The following is an 18,534-nucleotide window of genomic DNA, read 5'->3' on the forward strand; positions in this document are numbered from 1 at the left end:
CTATGCCCAGATCGACAGGGAGGCACTCAGCCTGGTGTGGGGGGTGAAGAAATTCAACCATTACCTATACGGACAAAAATTTACCTTGTTGACTGACCATCAACCCCTCGTCTCCATATTCAACCCTAAAAAGGGTGTTCCCATTGTGGTAAGCCACTGTAGTTCACTGTGTTCACTGTTGTTGTTGTTGTTGTTGTCGTTCACTCTTGTTTCACTGTTGTGCCTGACTATGCCTCAGCTGACTCCGCCCCTGGGCTACCGAGTATAAGAGCGGCCGCATGGCAGCTCCTGGCATTCGGTCGTCCACTAGAGGCATAGTCCTGATCTGTCTGAAGTGCAATTCAGTAGTTAATAAAAGCCTGTCATTCTGAACTCTGCCCAGCCTTTTATTAGAATTGATAGCGCATCAATTTTATTAACTACTGGAAGAAAAAAAAAACGATGCTGCAGATTCTTAAGATCAAGTGCCTGGAACTCGACCCGCAAGAACCGGACTCGACTGCTAAGTTCTCGCACTGGCTGCACTGTTTTGAGTCCTTTCTGACTGCATCCGGCGAGACCGTCGCCGCCGATGCCGACAAGCTCAGGGTGCTGAACTCTAAAGTAAACCACCGAGCTTTTGCCCTTATCCGGGACGCTACGAGCTACCAGGGGGCTATCGACATCTTGAAGGAGCAATACGCACGCCCGGTCAACTATGTTTACGCAAGACATCTCCTGGGGTCTCGCAAACAACAGCCCGGGGAACCCACAGAAGCATACATACAGGCGCTGAAGGAACTCGGCCGAGCCTGCGAATGCAAGCAAGTAACAGCCACGGAACATACGGAGGAGCTCATCCGGGACGCCCTCGTGGCGGGCCTCAGGTCCACACACACACAGCAGCGACTGCTGGAAAGTAGCGAGCTCGACCTGAAGAAGGCGATTTCACTCACCCTCTCGTTGGACGTAGCCCACCGGAACATGGAGGCCTACTCCCCGGACCGCGCGGCCGCCTCATGGATGCCGCAGCCGCCGCCACCTTGGGACGCGGCGCCGCCACGGGCCCTGGCCTCAACTGCTGCAGCGATGTCCCGCCCGAGCCAGAAATGTTATTTCTGTGGCCAAACCAAACACCCCAGGGCGCGCTGCCCGGCGAAAAACGCGGTCTGCTCTGCCTGCGGTAAGAAGGGACACTACGCTGGCGTCTGCAGAAGTCAGAAGACCCCTACCTCCAGCAGCGCCGCGTGCGATTCGTGGGAGCGGCCATCTTGCCTCCCTCCAGCCTCGTGGGGATCGGGATCGTCATGGGCGCTGCCATTTTGTCCTTCCTCTCCGACGCCGCCATCTTGTCCGCCATTCTGCCAACGGGCCCCCGACTCACCCACCGCTGCCTCACCGGGGTTCTACAGCGACGCTACCGACTCCACAGCGGCCTCCATCACGCTGGATCAATCCAGACCCCACCAGCTAGCCAGGTCCACGATGGACATCCAGGTAAATGGCCGCGCCACAACTTGCCTTTTTGATTCCGGGAGCACGGAGAGCTTCATACACCCTGATACAGTACGGCGCTATTCCCTCTCGGTCCGGCCAACGCGCCATCGGATCTCCATGGCCTCGAAATCCCACTCAGCAGACGTCGGCGGCTACTGCGTAGTGACCCTCTCGGTGAAGGGCTCCGTATATAAAAATGTAAAGCTATTCGTCCTGCCACATCTCTGCGCTGCCGTTCTACTGGGGTTGGACTTTCATTGTCACTTTGAGTGTCACCTTGACATACGGTGGACCTCTTCCCCCGCTCACTGTCTGCAACCAGCAGTTTTTAAATTGCCCGCCGCGCCCCACCTGTAGTCTCTCCACCCTCAAAATCACCCCCCCCCCCCTGTTCGCCAACCTCACCCGCGACTGCAAGCCTATCGCCACAAAGAGCAGGCGATACAGCACCGGGGACAGATCCTTCATAAGATCTGAGGTGACGCGGCTCCTGAAAGAGGGGATTATTGAGGATAGTACCAGCCCCTGGCGAGCCCAGGTGGTAGTCGTTAAGACTGGCAACAAGCAGCGCCTAGTCATCGACTACAGCCAGACTATCAACAAGTACACCCAGTTGGACGCATACCCCCTCCCCCGCATAGCCGACATGGTTAATAAGATAGCGCAATACCGCGTTTTCTCGACCATTGACCTCAAGGCAGCATACCACCAAATCCCTATCCGCCCTGAGGACCGCCAGTACACAGCTTTCGAGGCAAACGGCCGCCTTTTTCACTTCCTCAGGGTTCCTTTTGGCGTCACCAACGGTGTCTCCGTCTTCCAGAGGGAGATAGACCGGATGGTCGACGAGAATGCGTTACAGGCCACATTTCCCTACCTGGACAACGTGACCATCTGCGGCCATGACCTGCAGGACCATGACGCCAATCTTGATAAGTTCCTCCGCACGGCCCAACTCCTAAACCTCACGTACAACAAGGAAAAGTGCATATTCCGCACAGCCCGCCTCGCTATCCTTGGTTGCGTGGTGAAACACGGAGTCATCAGTCCTGACCCTGACCGGATGCGCCCGTTGATGGAACTTCCCCTGCCCCACTGTCTCAAGGCCCTCAAAAGGTGCCTGGGCTTCTTTTCCTATTACGCCCAGTGGGTCCCTCATTATGCGGACAAAGCCCGTCCACTTATCAAGTCCACTTCCCTCCCCCTGACGGTGGAGGCCCGCTTAGCCTTTCACCGTATAAAAGATGACATTGCCAAGGCCACCATGCACTCGGTAGACGAGTCCATCCCCTTCCAGGTGGAGAGCGATGCATCCGACTTTGCCCTGGCCGCTACCCTTAACCAGGCGGGAAGACCCGTGGCCTTTTCATGAACCCTCCGGGGCTCCGAACTCAGACACTCCTCTGTGGAAAAAGAGGCCCAGGCCATTGTGGAGGCGGTGCGCCACTGGCGGCACTACCTGGCTGGAAAACGATTTACCCTGCTTACTGACCAGCGTTCAGTTGCTTTCATGTTCAACAACAAGCAGAGGGGTAAAATCAAAAATGACAAGATTTTGAGGTGGAGAATCGAACTTTCCACCTACAATTACGACATCTTGTACCGGCCAGGGAAACTCAACGAACCGTCAGACGCTCTATCGCGAGGCACATGCACCACCGCGCAGATCGATAGACTACGGGGCCTCCACAACGACCTCTGCCACCCGGGGGTCACCAGGTTCTTCCATTTCATTAAGGGCCGCAACCTGCCTTACTCCATCGAGGAGGTCAGGACCATGACCAGGAGCTGCCCAGTCTGTGCAGAGTGCAAGCCGCGCTTCTATAGGCCTGACAGAGCAAACCTGATCAAGGCCACCCGCCCTTTTGAGCGCCTGAGTATCGACTTTAAAGGGCCCCTCCCCTCCTCTGACCGCAATGTGTACTTCCTCAACATAGTTGATGAGTACTCCCGTTTCCCTTTTGCCATCCCCTGCCCGGACATGACCACCGCTACGGTCATTAAATGCCTGCACAACCTCTTTGCTCTGTTCGGTTTTCCCAGCTATATTCATAGCGACCGGGGCTCGTCCTTCATGAGCGACGAACTCCGTCAGTACCTGCTCACGAGAGGTATTGCCTCAAGCCGGACCACCAGCTACAACCCCCGGGGGAACGGACAGGTTGAAAGAGAGAACGCGACGGTCTGGAAGGCGGCCCTCCTAGCCTTAAAATCTAGGGGCCTTCCGACCTCCCGTTGGCAGGATGTCCTACCCGATGCGCTCCACTCCATCCGGTCACTGCTGTGTACAGCCACCAACGCAACCCCCCATGAGCGAATGTTTGTTTTTCCCCGGAGGTCCACATCCGGTAACTCACTACCACACTGGCTGACGTCCCCAGGGCCCGTCCTGCTGAGGAAGCATGTAAGGTCCCACAAAACGGCTCCCCTGGTAGAGAAGGTTCACCTCCTCCATGCCAACCCCCAGTACGCCTACGTGGCATACCCGGACGGGCGGGAGGATAGTCTCCATTAGAGATCTGGCACCCTCGGGGTCCACTGACCCGCCACCATTGCCCCCCACCACGACCCCCTCCGACACGGCCCAAAATTCAGTAGACCCAATTCTCACCCCTGTCCATTCCACCCCAGTAGACGGCATGCCGCGCCCCCAGGACCAGCCGGAGTCCACTCGCCCACCCAACACCAAAGGGGACGATACGCCGGTGCTGGACCCCGCTCAAGACGCGTCGTGGGAAGCTGTACCATCGCAACCGTCGCCACGAAGATCTCGATGGCAAACGAGGCCGCCCGACAGACTCGCCTACTCGAACTTTTGATACACTTCACCCCGCCGGACTTAATTTTAAACGAGGGGTGAATGTGGTAAACCACTGTAGTTCACTGTGTTCACTTGTTGTTGTTGTTGTTGTCGTTCACTCTTGTTTCACTGTTGTGCCTGACTATGCCTCAGCTGACTCCGCCCCTGGGCTACCGAGTATAAGAGCGGCCGCATGGCAGCTCCTGGCATTCGGTCGTCCACTAGAGGCATAGTCCTGATCTGTCTGAAGTGCAATTCAGTAGTTAATAAAAGCCTGTCGTTCTGAACTCTGCCCAGCCTTTTATTAGAATTGATAGCGCATCACCCATTATGACAGCGCAAAGGCAACAGAGGTGGTCCCTTTTCCTAGGGGCACACCTGTGGTGTATGTAACCTGTTCCACCTTAGAACTACCTTAAGAGATGTACTACTTTCTCTTGGCTGCTGTATACTGTAATACTGTAATACCGGTGGTGACCACACCGGTATATAAGTGTTGTGCAAGGATTTGCTGGGCAGTTCAGCCCTGACCTTCGAATAGTAAAGACCTGTTAAAAGTTACTCTTGTTGTTTGTGTCCAGTGATTGATCCTAAACCTAACTGGGACATACAAACTCAACAGTGGCGACGAGTCCGATCTTACCCTGCGGCAAATTTACATCCAAGGCAGCTTCGTCCTCAAAACGGGCGTCGAGAAGAGGCATCCGCCCTCATCATCCTGCTGAGCACCATCGCACGGGAGGCATCGAGAACCTGGGTTAAAAAGAAAAAGAATTCTGACCACGAAGCCCTCCATCAGCGACAGGCAGTGTTCATCCCTTCTACCACGGTGGTGGGTAAGCCTATCAGCGACACGAGCAGAAAGTTGGCCGCGTTGACTGTGGAGTAGGGGAGGGAAAACGGAGGAATAAGGGCGGAGAGCTCGACCACGGCCGGTAGAAAGGGCCAGGCTGCAATCGAGGCTGAGAGGCGCAGCGACTGGGGCAGCTTAAGGCACGAGAGCCGCGGAGAATTCAAACGCAGCCGGTGTAAAGGACCGGGCTGCAAGCGGGGCTGCAAGGCAAAGCAGCGTCGGGGAGTGAGAACCGCTGGGGAGGCGAGAACGGCAGCAGCAAGGCAATCGCCATTGCAGCCAGCGGGGGAAGAAGGCAAACGCGGGAATCCGCCATTGTAGTCGGCGGGGTAAGAAGACAAGCGCAGGAAAGACCGCCAAGCGCGGGAAGCCGCCATTTTAGTAGGCGGGGGAAGAAGACAAGTGCGGGAAGCCGCCATTTAAAAAAAAAAAAAAAAAATTTAACTTGCAAGGATGCCTAAACATGGGAGCATTAATACCTTTGATAGTGATGTCGAAGATTGGACCACGTATGTAGAACGCATGGAAGTTTATTGTAAAGCAAATAAGGTACCAGATGATGAGAAAGCATTAACCTTATTAAGCTCAATGGGGGCGAAGACATACGGGCTATTGAAGCACCTTCTATCACCAATTAACCGGCGGATCAGACCTTCGCGAATATTGTTACTGTCCTGAAAAATCATTTAAACCCCACGCCGCTGATGATAGCGGAACGATTTAAATTTTACAGAAGAACGCAGTTGAAAGACGAAAGCAACGCTGAATTTTTAATTGAACTACGTAAGCTATCGAAGTACTGTCAGTTTAGGACAGGGCTAGCAGATGCGCTGAGAGATAAATTTGTGTGTGGATTGTTAAAAGAAGGAACACAAAAGCGACTGCTTGAAGAGAATGATCTTACGCTTGATAAAGCTGTCACTATTGCAGCATCGCAAGAAGCCGCAGCAAGAGGCACTGCGGAAATGCAGCTACGGTCACCGGAACTCTCTACCAATCAAATGGTCTTGAGTACAGTAAAATGTTATCGTTGTGGAAAGACAACACACGATCAGAACCAGTGCTGGTTCAAAAACCTGGAATGCAGAAAATGTGGCAGGCTTGGTCACATAGCTAAAGTATGCCGGTCAGGAAAGAAGACCGGCAACAAAAAGTCACCGCAGGAAAAGTACAAAAAGGTACACAAGGTGACAGAGAACAGTTCGAACGAACAGAAGTCAGATTCAGACGCCAGCAGTAATGAACTGGGTAGTCTAAGAGTACACAATGTTGGTAAGGAAGCAGACCTCCAAACAATTTGGGTCACACTTCAGATAGCAGGAGTCCAAGTGAAGATGGAATTGGACACTGGATCGGCATTGACGGTCATGAATAAGAAAGATTACAAAAGGTTATTCCCACATATTCCCCTACGGGATACGGAGATTGTATTGAAAACATACACGGGGCAAAGAGTATACCCCATCTGGAAGATAGAGGTAAAGGTGGTCCACAAGGGCAAAGAAAGCCGAGGAATGGACTTATATGTGCTACCTGAGGGAGGTCCACCACTACTGGGACGGGAGTGGATTAGGAAAATAAATATGGACTGGCATTCCTTAAAAGCACTAACGGTAGATTCCGGTACAAAAGATGTCAAACCTAAACGATTGTCCAGAATATTGGACGATGCTAAAGAGGTGTTCCAACAAGGACTGGGAACACGGAGAGGAATTACGGCAAACATCAAGATTGAAGAACATGCAAACCCGAAATTTTTCAAAGCCAGACCGGTACCTTATGCAATATGACCTGCTGTGGAAGCTGAGCTGGAAGGGCTAGAACGTTCAGGAGTACTGTCTAAGGTAGACTGGAGTGAGTGGGCCACGCCCATTGTCCCAGTCATGAAGCGTTCATCGAGCAACAAGCCGGGGGAACTGGGGAAGGTTCGCATCTGTGGTGATTTCAAGATCACTGTTAATCCGGTGCTTCACACGGTGCAGTATCCGCTTCCACGGATTGAGGATATCTTCGCTTCATTGTCTGGCGGGAAACACTTCACCAAGATAGACCTGGCGCAGGCGTACTTACAGATGGAAGTTGAGGAAGAGTCACGACAGTATCTCACGATCAACACACATAGAGGCTTGTACCGGTATAATAGACTGGTTTTTGGAGTGGCATCGGCTCCAGCAATTTGGCAGAGGGCCATGGAGCAGGTATTACAGGGAATTCCAGGTACACAATGTTACCTGGACGATATTCTGATTACAGGAGATGATGACGAGGAACACCTTGCAAACTTGGAATTGGTGCTCACCAGATTGAAAGAATGTGGTCTTCGAGTTAATCGCCAGAAATGTGAATTCTTTCAGAAGCGGATCTCGTACTGTGGTCATGTCATTGACCAGGAGGGGCTTCATAAGTCTCCTGACAAGATTGAAGCTGTTGTTAAGGCTCCCGCTCCGGATAATGTATCCCAATTGAGGTCGTTTCTAGGGTTGATTAACTATTACCATAAGTTTCTGCCAAATTTATCCACGGTGCTGCACCCGCTGAACGCTCTTTTGCAGAAGGGAGTACCATGGAAGTGGAGCGAGGACTGTAAGAGGGCCTTTCGCGAAAGCAAGGCATTGATCACCTCAGAGGAAGTGTTGGCTCACTTCAACCCAACGCTGCCTATTCGTTTGGCTTGTGATGCTTCTCCATATGATATTGGGGCAGTACTCTCACACAAGTTGCCAAATGGCCAGGAGAGGCCAGTTGCGTTCGCATCCAGATCATTGACCTCCGCTGAGCGCAATTATGCTCAGATAGATAGGGAGGCTCTCAGCCTTGTGTGGGGAGTAAAGAAGTTTAATCATTACCTGCAGGGCCAAAAGTTTACGCTTCTGACAGACCACCAGCCGTTGGTATCCATTTTTAACCCTAAGAAGGGTGTTTCGGTGATGACAGCACAGAGACTCCAGAGATGGTCCCTTTTCCTAGGGGCACATCAATATCAGATAGAATTCAAAGGTACAAAGCAGCATGGTAATGCTGATGGGCTGTCGCGCCTGCCAGTACCTACAGAGGAGGAGGCACCGACAGTTGACCCTGTTGAGTTATTTCACTCGACCATCATCGAATGTTTACCAGTCACCAATGCAAGTATTGAAAGAGAAACCAGGAATGACCCGACACTGTCCAGGGTCTACGAAGTGACAGTGAAGGGATGGCCAGCACATGGTGATCCACTGTTACCGGCATTCTCAGCAAGACGAGAACAGCTGTCCGTCTGTCAAGGAACATTGATGTATGGAACAAGGGTGATTATTCCTCCTAAGTTAAGAGAGAGCGTTCTAAAGGAACTGCATGAAGGTCATCTGGGGGGAGTCAAGATGAAAAGCCTTGCTAGGGCTTATGTGTGGTGGCCGGGTATCGACCAACAGATAGAGGAGCTGACAAAAAGCTGCTCAGGGTGCCAAAAAGTGCAAAATGCACCTCCGATTGCACCGCTGCATCCATGGGAATGGCCTTCAACCCCATGGCAACGTGTACATATTGACTGCTGGTCCTTTCATGGACTCCATGTTTTTAATTGCGGTGGACGCACATTCTAAATGGCCAGAAGTGATTAAGATGACTACCACTACCTCGGAAAAGACGATCGCGGTGTTAAGAACGATATTTGCGAGAAATGGATTGCCAGAACAAATATGTTCAGACAACGGACGGCAGTTCGTGTCAGAAGAATTCCAGGGATTCATGAAGAAGAATGGGGTGAAACATTATACCTCTGCCCCATATCATCCGGCTACAAACGGGTTGGCCGAGAGATTTGTACAAACGTTTAAAAAAGCAATAAAGGCCATGAGCGAAGATCAGATTCCACTACAACACAAGGTGGACAAATTCCTACTGGCATATCGAAACGCCACTCATGCAGTGACAAACCAAAGTCCTGCCATGATGTTCTACAACAGGAGGTTGCGGTCCAGGTTGGACTTGTTAAAACCAAATGTGCGGAGGGAAGTTGAAAACAAACAGTTCCAGCATATAAATAACAAGACCACTCGGAGTTTCGAAATAGGACAACCAGTGTTAGCCCGGGACTATAAAAACGAGAAATGGCAATCTGGAACAATTTGGGCCAGACAAGGACCCCTGATGTACATGGTAGATATTGGTGAAAATGTAATACGGCGTCATGCTGACCAACTGGTAGAATCGAGAACAAGGGTCGAACCCATGGTTACGGCAGAGACAACCGGGAAAGAAGTTAGTGAACCTGAAGCATCTACCTCGGAAGTGAATGTACCTGATGATGATGTCCAATCCATAAGAGACCAACTAGATGAGTCACCCCAGCAACGAGAATCAGAGACCCCTGAAAGGCGTTATCCAACTCGAATCAGGAGGCCTCCTCAGAGACTGAATCTTTGAACTGTTTTGCATGAAGTTGTATATATATATGTTATTATGTTATGTTAAATGGGGATATAACTCTTAAGCTAAAAAGGGAGGATTGTGGTGTATGTAACCTGTTCCACCTTAAGAGAACTACCTTAAGAGATGTACTACTTTCTCTTGGCTGCTGTATACTGTAATACCAGTGGTGACCACACCGGTATATAAGTGTTGTGCAAGGATTTGCTGGGCAGTTCAGCCCTGACCTTCGAATAGTAAAGACCTGTTAAAAGTTATTCTTGTTGTCTGTGTCCAGTGATTGATCCTAAACCTAACTGGGACATACAGACTCAACAACACCAATATGACATAGAGTACAAAGGAACCAAACAGCATGGGAATGCTGACGGTTATCGCGCCTACCGTTGCCAATGGTGGAAGAGGCGCCTACAGTGGACCCAGTGGAGATATTCCACTCGACCATAGTGGAATGTCTACCGGTGACAAATTCTACCATTGAAAAGGAAACGCGAAATGACCCGACTCTCTCACGAGTCTACGATTTAACGGTGAAGGGATGGCCAGCACATGGCGAACCACTGTTGCCAGCATTCTCGCAAAGAAGAGAACAGCTGTCAGTGTGCCGAGGAACCTTGATGTGTGGATCCAGAGTGGTGATTCCGCCCAAACTCAAGGATAGAGTGCTAAAGGAGCTTCACGAAGGGCATCTGGGTGGAGTGAAAATGAAGAACTTAGCCAGAGCGTTTGTGTGGTGGCCAGGTATCGATGGAGACATCGAAGAAATGACCAAGAGCTGTCTAGGATGCCAGAAGGTCCAAAACGCCCCACCACAAGCCCCTCTACATCCATGGGAGTGGCCCTCATCTCCATGGCAAAGGGTACATATCGACTTTGCTGGTCCATTTATGGACTCAATGTTCTTAATCGCGGTGGATGCACACTCCAAGTGGCCGGAGGTAATAAAGATGTCCTCCACCACCACGGAAAAAACCATCACAGTATTAAGGACCATATTCGCCAGGAATGGGCTGCCTGAACAGATCTGATCTGATAATGGACCGCAATTTGTATCCGAAGAATTCAGGAAGTTCTTAAAAAACAATGGGGTTAAGCACTACACGTCAGCCCCATACCATCCCGCCACCAATGGATTGGCTGAAAGGTTTGTCCAGACCTTCAAGAAGGCCATGGGTAATGAAGACATAAATCTACAACATAAGGTAGATAACTTCTTGTTTGCGTACAGGAATGCAACACGTGGTTACAAACCAAACCCTCGCCATGATGTTTTTCAATAGAAGACTAAGATGCCCGCTGGATTTGGTCAAGCCAAACGTCAGAAGGGACGTAGAGAACCGGCAATTTCAAAGCATGAATGAAAGGCCAACTAGAACCTTCCAGATAGGTCAACCAGTTTTGGCCCGGGACTACCGTACCGAGAAATGGCAGCCTGGAACTATTTGCACACGACTAGGACCACTGATGTATACTGTGGACATTGGAGAAAGCATAAGGCGCCATGCTGACCAGATCATAGTCATCTGAAAAAGGACAACCTACACCACAACTCTATACGCCTAGTGATGAAGCAGAGATACCCATAGTATCTACCTCCGATCCGGTGATACTGGAACCAGATGAACCCGACACTGGCATTGAAGCCGAATCGACCTTGCCAAAAGAACCTACTACACCACCGAGGCGTTATCCGGACCGAGTCAGGAAGCCTCCAGAGAGACTGAATTTGTAATTGATTAACTTCAGCAAATGTGTATATTATTGTTCTTGTAAAAATGTTATTTAATGATTACTTAAAATGTTATGTACTATTTATCTAAAAGGGGAGGAATTGTAGTGTATGTACCTTTAAGAGGAACTATGTGTTTGAAGCCCCTGTATACTGTAGTACCAGTAGTGACCACTCGGGTATATAAGCCTGTGTAGCGTCTTGTGTTGTTAGTTCACCTCCAGACTTTGTTCAGAAAACACTTGTTAAATCAACTCCTGCATTCCGTGTCTCCATTAACACATGGATCTAACAATGACCACTTTATTTGGCATTTGTGTTAGCCACTTCCTTTAGCTTTATGCTGTGTCTTGCCTCGTGTTGACCATGGTTGCTTGACTGTACAAGTGGAACTTCTACTCTTTAGGAGGATGTATTGGTCTTGCATTGTGCTAAAAACTTAATTGAACACCTTCCACTGTTTTTCTATAGGTTCACCTGTTAACAGCTCAGCCCAGTTTAATGTGTTCAGCTTGCATCTCATTCCTTCAAAGTCAGCCTTACTTAAGTTTAAACCTTGGTTAATGTGTGATCTTTCTCCTGCTCAAACTTAATGCTAAACTCTTATCATGTTATGACCACTGTTTGCAAGATGCTCCTTTACTGTCAGTTTATTAATTAATTCTGGCTCATTACTAATTCACTTCTTGGCTGCATAAGCATATAGCTCTAATTCCAAATATTAAATAATGAAGCAGGTTGGTACAATGAAGATCATGAAGTTTCCCCTTCTACAGTGGCAGATTTTTTATTTGCATTTTGACATAAGTGAGCATCTAAGTATAAGAACATAAGAAATATGAGCAGGAATAGGCCACTTGACCCCTTGAGCCTGCTCCGCCATTCAATAAGATTATGGCTGATCCCCATAACCCTTCACTCCCTTATCTTGTAAAAATCTGTCTATCTCCACCTTAAATGTATTTAATGACCCAGCCTCCACGGCTCTCTGGGGCAGAGGATTCCACAGATTTACAACCCTCTGAGAGAAGAAATTCCTCCTCATCTCAGTTCTAAAAGGGCGACCCTTTATTCTGAAACTATGCCCCCGAGTTCTAGATTTCCCCACGAGGGGAAACATCCTCTCTGCATCTACCTTGTCGAGCCCCCTCAGTATCTTATGTTTCAATAAGATCACCTCTCATTCTTCTAAATTCCAATGAATATAGGCCCAACCTGCTCATTTATATACCTGAGTGTGTGGCATATGTAGATATACACATATATATGGTTAATCTATATATATAAATCGGTCCTTCTGTCTGTCCTGTCCGTCTGTCCTGTCCGTCTGCAGGTGTGCGTCTGGGCTGTCTGCAGGTGTGCGCCTGGGCGGCTATGCGCTCAGAAGTTACAGGGCGTACCTACGCGTGCGTTACGTCGAAAGAAAGCTTACCTTTCCAAAACGGTTTTAAGCGTATTTACGTTTCGGCCGGGCTAAAATCGCGCCCGCGGTATCCGAAAAACCTTAACATTCCGCTCATTAGCATCTCATTATCCGCTCATTAGCGACAGAGTGACCTCGAGCTCGACCAATCGTACGCCGGGTTGCTGGCGTGTGCCGCCGGGCCAATCGGTTCGTGTGGGGGCGGGCCTGATCGTTCTGAACCGAGGTGAGTCGCCGCCATCTTGATTCCAAACTTTTCCTTTTTCCCGCTTTCTGCGTCTTTAAAAAAAACGTTGCTTTTAAAACACACATTGTTTTTTTTAAAAATGATTTAGAAAGTAATTAACTTATCTAATCTCATTAATTTTCCTACCTTTCCCCGTTTTTCCAGGTAGGCCTCGAAGCCTCGGCCTCTCCTCCGCACCCACGCCCGAGCTAGGCACCTCCCGGGCCCACTCGAAGGCTGGAGGGGCGGGCCTCAGCCCAGCGCCGCTACCTTACTAAAGGGTGCGCGCGCAGCAGGAGCAGCTGAGACGCGGCGTCTCTCTCTGGCTCGGCCGGGGGGCGGGGCTTGGTGAACGTCAAGGGTTACCCTGGCAACCGGGCCCGCCGGCCGTCTCGCACAGCCGCAATCTTGAAGCCAGCTCGGGAGGCCGGTGCTTGGAAGATCGCGCCTCCGGAGTTCGGTGCTTGGTTGGTGGGGCGGGCGCGTCTCGGGGGGGCCAACCTCGGGGGGTGGGGATCAGGGGGCTCGGGAGTTTGGGGGGACGGGGATCAGGGGCTCGGGGACTCTTCCCCCTTCCCCTCCTCTCCCCCCCCCTCCTCTCTCCTCCCTCCTCCCCTCCGCCCTCTCCACCCGCCCTCCCCCTCCCTCTCCCTCTCCTCCTCCCTCCTCTCCCCCCCTCCGCTCCCTCCCCCCGCCCTCTCCCCCCTCCCCTCCCCCTCCTCTCTCCTCCTCCCTCTCCCCCTCCTCCCTCCCCCCTCCCTTCCCCCGCCCTCCCCTCCCCCTCCCACACCTCTCTCGCCCCTCCTCTCTCCCCTCTCCTCTCTCCCCCCTCCTCTCTCCTCCCCTCCTCTCCTCCTCCCCCTCTCCCCCGCCCTCCTCCCCTCCCCCGCCCCCCTCCCTCCTCCCCCGCCCCCCTCCCTCCTCCCCCTCCCCCTCTTCCCCCCCAGTCGCTCTCTCTCTTCCCCCCAGTCGCTCTCTCTCTTCCCCCCAGTCGCTCTCTCTCTTCCCCCCAGTCGCTCTCTCTCTTCCCCCCAGTCGCTCTCTCTCTTCCCCCCAGTCGCTCTCTCTCTTCCCCCCAGTCGCTCTCTCTCTTCCCCCCAGTCGCTCTCTTCCCCCCAGTCGCTCTCTCTCTTCCCCCCAGTCGCTCTCTCTCTTCCCCCCAGTCGCTCTCTCTCTTCCCCCCCAGTCGCTCTCTCTCTTCCCCCCCAGTCGCTCTCTCTCTTCCCCCCAGTCGCTCTCTCTCTTCCCCCCAGTCGCTCTCTCTCTTCCCCCCAGTCGCTCTCTCTCTTCCCCCCAGTCGCTCTCTCTCTTCCCCCCAGTCGCTCTCTCTCTTCCCCCCAGTCGCTCTCTCTCTTCCCCCCAGTCGCTCTCTCTCTTCCCCCCAGTCGCTCTCTCTCTTCCCCCCAGTCGCTCTCTCTCTTCCCCCCAGTCGCTCTCTCTCTTCCCCCCAGTCGCTCTCTCTCTTCCCCCCAGTCGCTCTCTCTCTTCCCCCCAGTCGCTCTCTCTCTTCCCCCCAGTCGCTCTCTCTCTTCCCCCCAGTCGCTCTCTCTCTTCCCCCCAGTCGCTCTCTCTCTTCCCCCCAATCGCTCTCTCTCTTCCCCCCAGTCGCTCTCTCTCTTCCCCCCAGTCGCTCTCTCTCTTCCCCCCAGTCGCTCTCTCTCTTCCCCCAGTCGCTCTCTCTCTTCCCCCCAGTCGCTCTCTCTCGTCCCCCCAGTCGCTCTCTCTCTTCCCCCCAGTCGCTCTCTCTCTTCCCCCCAGTCGCGCGCTCTCTTCCCCCCAGTCGCGCGCTCTCTTCCCCCCAGTCGCGCGCTCTCTTCCCCCCAGTCGCGCGCTCTCTTCCCCCCAGTCGCGCGCTCTCTTCCCCCCAGTCGCGCGCTCTCTTCCCCCCAGTCGCGCGCTCTCTTCCCCCCAGTCGCGCGCTCTCTTCCCCCCAGTCGCGCGCTCTCTTCCCCCCAGTCGCGCGCTCTCTTCCCCCCAGTCGCGCGCTCTCTTCCCCCCAGTCGCGCGCTCTCTTCCCCCCAGTCGCGCGCTCTCTTCCCCCCAGTCGCGCGCTCTCTTCCCCCCAGTCGCGCGCTCTCTTCCCCCCAGTCGCGCGCTCTCTTCCCCCCAGTCGCGCGCTCTCTTCCCCCCAGTCGCGCGCTCTCTTCCCCCCAGTCGCGCGCTCTCTTCCCCCCAGTCGCGCGCTCTCTTCCCCCCAGTCGCGCTCTCTCTTCCCCCCAGTCGCGCTCTCTCTTCCCCCCAGTCGCGCTCTCTCTTCCCCCCAGTCGCGCTCTCTCTTCCCCCAGTCGCGCTCTCTCTTCCCCCCAGTCGCGCTCTCTCTTCCCCCCAGTCGCGCTCTCTCTTCCCCCCCAGTCGCGCTCTCTCTTCCCCCCAGTCGCGCTCTCTCTTCCCCCCAGTCGCGCTCTCTCTTCCCCCCCAGTCGCGCTCTCTCTTCCCCCCAGTCGCGCTCTCTCTTCCCCCCCAGTCGCGCTCTCTCTTCCCCCCCAGTCGCGCTCTCTCTTCCCCCCCAGTCGCGCTCTCTCTTCCCCCCCAGTCGCGCTCTCTCTTCCCCCCAGTCGCGCTCTCTCTTCCCCCCAGTCGCGCTCTCTCTTCCCCCCAGTCGCGCTCTCTCTTCCCCCCAGTCGCGCTCTCTCTTCCCCCCAGTCGCGCTCTCTCTTCCCCCCAGTCGCGCTCTCTCTTCCCCCCAGTCGCGCTCTCTCTTCCCCCCAGTCGCGCTCTCTCTTCCCCCCAGTCGCGCTCTCTCTTCCCCCCAGTCGCGCTCTCTCTTCCCCCCAGTCGCGCTCTCTCTTCCCCCAGTCGCGCTCTCTCTTCCCCCCAGTCGCGCTCTCTCTTCCCCCCAGTCGCGCTCTCTCTTCCCCCAGTCGCGCTCTCTCTTCCCCCCAGTCGCGCTCTCTCTTCCCCCCAGTCGCGCTCTCTCTTCCCCCCAGTCGCGCTCTCTCTTCCCCCAGTCGCGCTCTCTCTTCCCCCCAGTCGCGCTCTCTCTTCCCCCCAGTCGCGCTCTCTCTTCCCCCCAGTCGCGCTCTCTCTTCCCCCAGTCGCGCTCTCTCTTCCCCCCAGTCGCGCTCTCTCTTCCCCCCAGTCGCGCTCTCTCTTCCCCCAGTCGCGCTCTCTCTTCCCCCCAGTCGCGCTCTCTCTTCCCCCCAGTCGCGCTCTCTCTTCCCCCCAGTCGCGCTCTCTCTTCCCCCCAGTCGCGCTCTCTCTTCCCCCCAGTCGCGCTCTCTCTTCCCCCCAGTCGCGCTCTCTCTTCCCCCAGTCGCGCTCTCTCTTCCCCCCAGTCGCGCTCTCTCTTCCCCCCAGTCGCGCTCTCTCTTCCCCCCAGTCGCGCTCTCTCTTCCCCCCAGTCGCGCTCTCTCTTCCCCCAGTCGCGCTCTCTCTTCCCCCCAGTCGCGCTCTCTCTTCCCCCCAGTCGCGCTCTCTCTTCCCCCCAGTCGCGCTCTCTCTTCCCCCCAGTCGCGCTCTCTCTTCCCCCCAGTCGCGCTCTCTCTTCCCCCCAGTCGCGCTCTCTCTTCCCCCCAGTCGCGCTCTCTCTTCCCCCCAGTCGCGCTCTCTCTTCCCCCCAGTCGCGCTCTCTCTTCCCCCAGTCGCGCTCTCTCTTCCCCCCAGTCGCGCTCTCTCTTCCCCCCAGTCGCGCTCTCTCTTCCCCCAGTCGCGCTCTCTCTTCCCCCCAGTCGCGCTCTCTCTTCCCCCCAGTCGCGCTCTCTCTTCCCCCCAGTCGCGCTCTCTCTTCCCCCCAGTCGCGCTCTCTCTTCCCCCAGTCGCGCTCTCTCTTCCCCCCAGTCGCGCTCTCTCTTCCCCCCAGTCGCGCTCTCTCTTCCCCCCAGTCGCGCTCTCTCTTCCCCCCAGTCGCGCTCTCTCTTCCCCCCAGTCGCGCTCTCTCTTCCCCCCAGTCGCGCTCTCTCTTCCCCCCAGTCGCGCTCTCTCTTCCCCCAGTCGCGCTCTCTCTTCCCCCAGTCGCGCTCTCTCTTCCCCCCAGTCGCGCTCTCTCTTCCCCCCAGTCGCGCTCTCTCTTCCCCCCAGTCGCGCTCTCTCTTCCCCCCAGTCGCGCTCTCTCTTCCCCCCAGTCGCGCTCTCTCTTCCCCCCAGTCGCGCTCTCTCTTCCCCCCAGTCGCGCTCTCTCTTCCCCCCAGTCGCGCTCTCTCTTCCCCCCAGTCGCGCTCTCTCTTCCCCCAGTCGCGCTCTCTCTTCCCCCCAGTCGCGCTCTCTCTTCCCCCAGTCGCGCTCTCTCTTCCCCCCAGTCGCGCTCTCTCTTCCCCCCAGTCGCGCTCTCTCTTCCCCCAGTCGCGCTCTCTCTTCCCCCCAGTCGCGCTCTCTCTTCCCCCCAGTCGCGCTCTCTCTTCCCCCAGTCGCGCTCTCTCTTCCCCCCAGTCGCGCTCTCTCTTCCCCCAGTCGCGCGCTCTCTTCCCCCCAGTCGCGCTCTCTCTTCCCCCCAGTCGCGCTCTCTCTTCCCCCAGTCGCGCGCTCTCTTCCCCCCAGTCGCGCTCTCTCTTCCCCCCAGTCGCGCGCTCTCTTCCCCCAGTCGCGCGCTCTCTTCCCCCCAGTCGCGCGCTCTCTTCCCCCCAGTCGCGCGCTCTCTTCCCCCCAGTCGCGCGCTCTCTTCCCCCCAGTCGCGCGCTCTCTTCCCCCCAGTCGCGCTCTCTTCCCCCAGTCGCGCGCTCTCTTCCCCCAGTCGCGCGCTCTCTTCCCCCCAGTCGCGCGCTCTCTTCCCCCAGTCGCGCGCTCTCTCTTCCCCCCAGTCGCGCTCTCTCTTCCCCCCAGTCGCGCTCTCTCTTCCCCCCAGTCGCGCTCTCTCTTCCCCCCAGTCGCGCGCTCTCTTCCCCCCAGTCGCGCTCTCTCTTCCCCCCAGTCGCGCTCTCTCTTCCCCCCAGTCGCGCTCTCTCTTCCCCCCAGTCGCGCTCTCTCTTCCCCCCAGTCGCGCTCTCTCTTCCCCCCAGTCGCGCTCTCTCTTCCCCCCAGTCGCGCTCTCTCTTCCCCCAGTCGCGCTCTCTCTTCCCCCCAGTCGCGCTCTCTCTTCCCCCCAGTCGCGCTCTCTCTTCCCCCAGTCGCGCTCTCTCTTCCCCCAGTCGCGCTCTCTCTTCCCCCCAGTCGCGCTCTCTCTTCCCCCCAGTCGCGCTCTCTCTTCCCCCCAGTCGCGCTCTCTCTTCCCCCCAGTCGCGCTCTCTCTTCCCCCCAGTCGCGCTCTCTCTTCCCCCCAGTCGCGCTCTCTCTTCCCCCCAGTCGCGCTCTCTCTTCCCCCCAGTCGCGCTCTCTCTTCCCCCCAGTCGCGCTCTCTCTTCCCCCCAGTCGCGCTCTCTCTTCCCCCCAGTCGCGCTCTCTCTTCCCCCCAGTCGCGCTCTCTCTTCCCCCCAGTCGCGCTCTCTCTTCCCCCCAGTCGCGCTCTCTCTTCCCCCCAGTCGCGCTCTCTCTTCCCCCAGTCGCGCTCTCTCTTCCCCCCAGTCGCGCTCTCTCTTCCCCCCAGTCGCGCTCTCTCTTCCCCCAGTCGCGCTCTCTCTTCCCCACAGTCGCGCTCTCTCTTCCCCACAGTCGCGCTCTCTCTTCCCCCCAGTCGCGCTCTCTCTTCCCCACAGTCGCGCTCTCTCCCAGTCGCGCTCTCTCTTCCCCACAGTCGCGCTCTCTCTTCCCC

General features: G+C 55.4%; 2 protein-coding genes across 4 annotated transcripts in view; both read left to right on the forward strand.

The window, feature by feature from the left end:
- LOC147100181 (tubulin-specific chaperone cofactor E-like protein) overlaps positions 1-18,534 on the forward strand; it is a 100,987-nt gene that overhangs the window by 60,209 nt on the left and 22,244 nt on the right. The gene's annotated exons all lie outside the window — the stretch shown is intronic.
- On the forward strand, positions 442-4,188 carry LOC147100182 (uncharacterized). The gene is made up of 2 exons (XM_085967610.1): positions 442-1,476; positions 4,108-4,188. Exons 1-2 carry the CDS (start codon positions 442-444, stop codon positions 4,108-4,110), a joined length of 1,038 nt encoding a protein of 345 aa, XP_085823736.1. The 3' UTR covers positions 4,111-4,188.

This window comes from Somniosus microcephalus, chromosome 26, assembly GCF_052327205.1.
Source record: "Somniosus microcephalus isolate GS21.2 chromosome 26, FLI_Smic_1.0, whole genome shotgun sequence".
Taxonomy (NCBI): domain Eukaryota; kingdom Metazoa; phylum Chordata; class Chondrichthyes; order Squaliformes; family Somniosidae; genus Somniosus; species Somniosus microcephalus.

Excerpts from the sequence above, each read along its gene's own strand:
- LOC147100182 (XM_085967610.1), top strand. The coding sequence starts at position 442 with ATGCTGCAGATTCTTAAGATCAAGTGCCTGGAACTCGACCCGCAAGAA.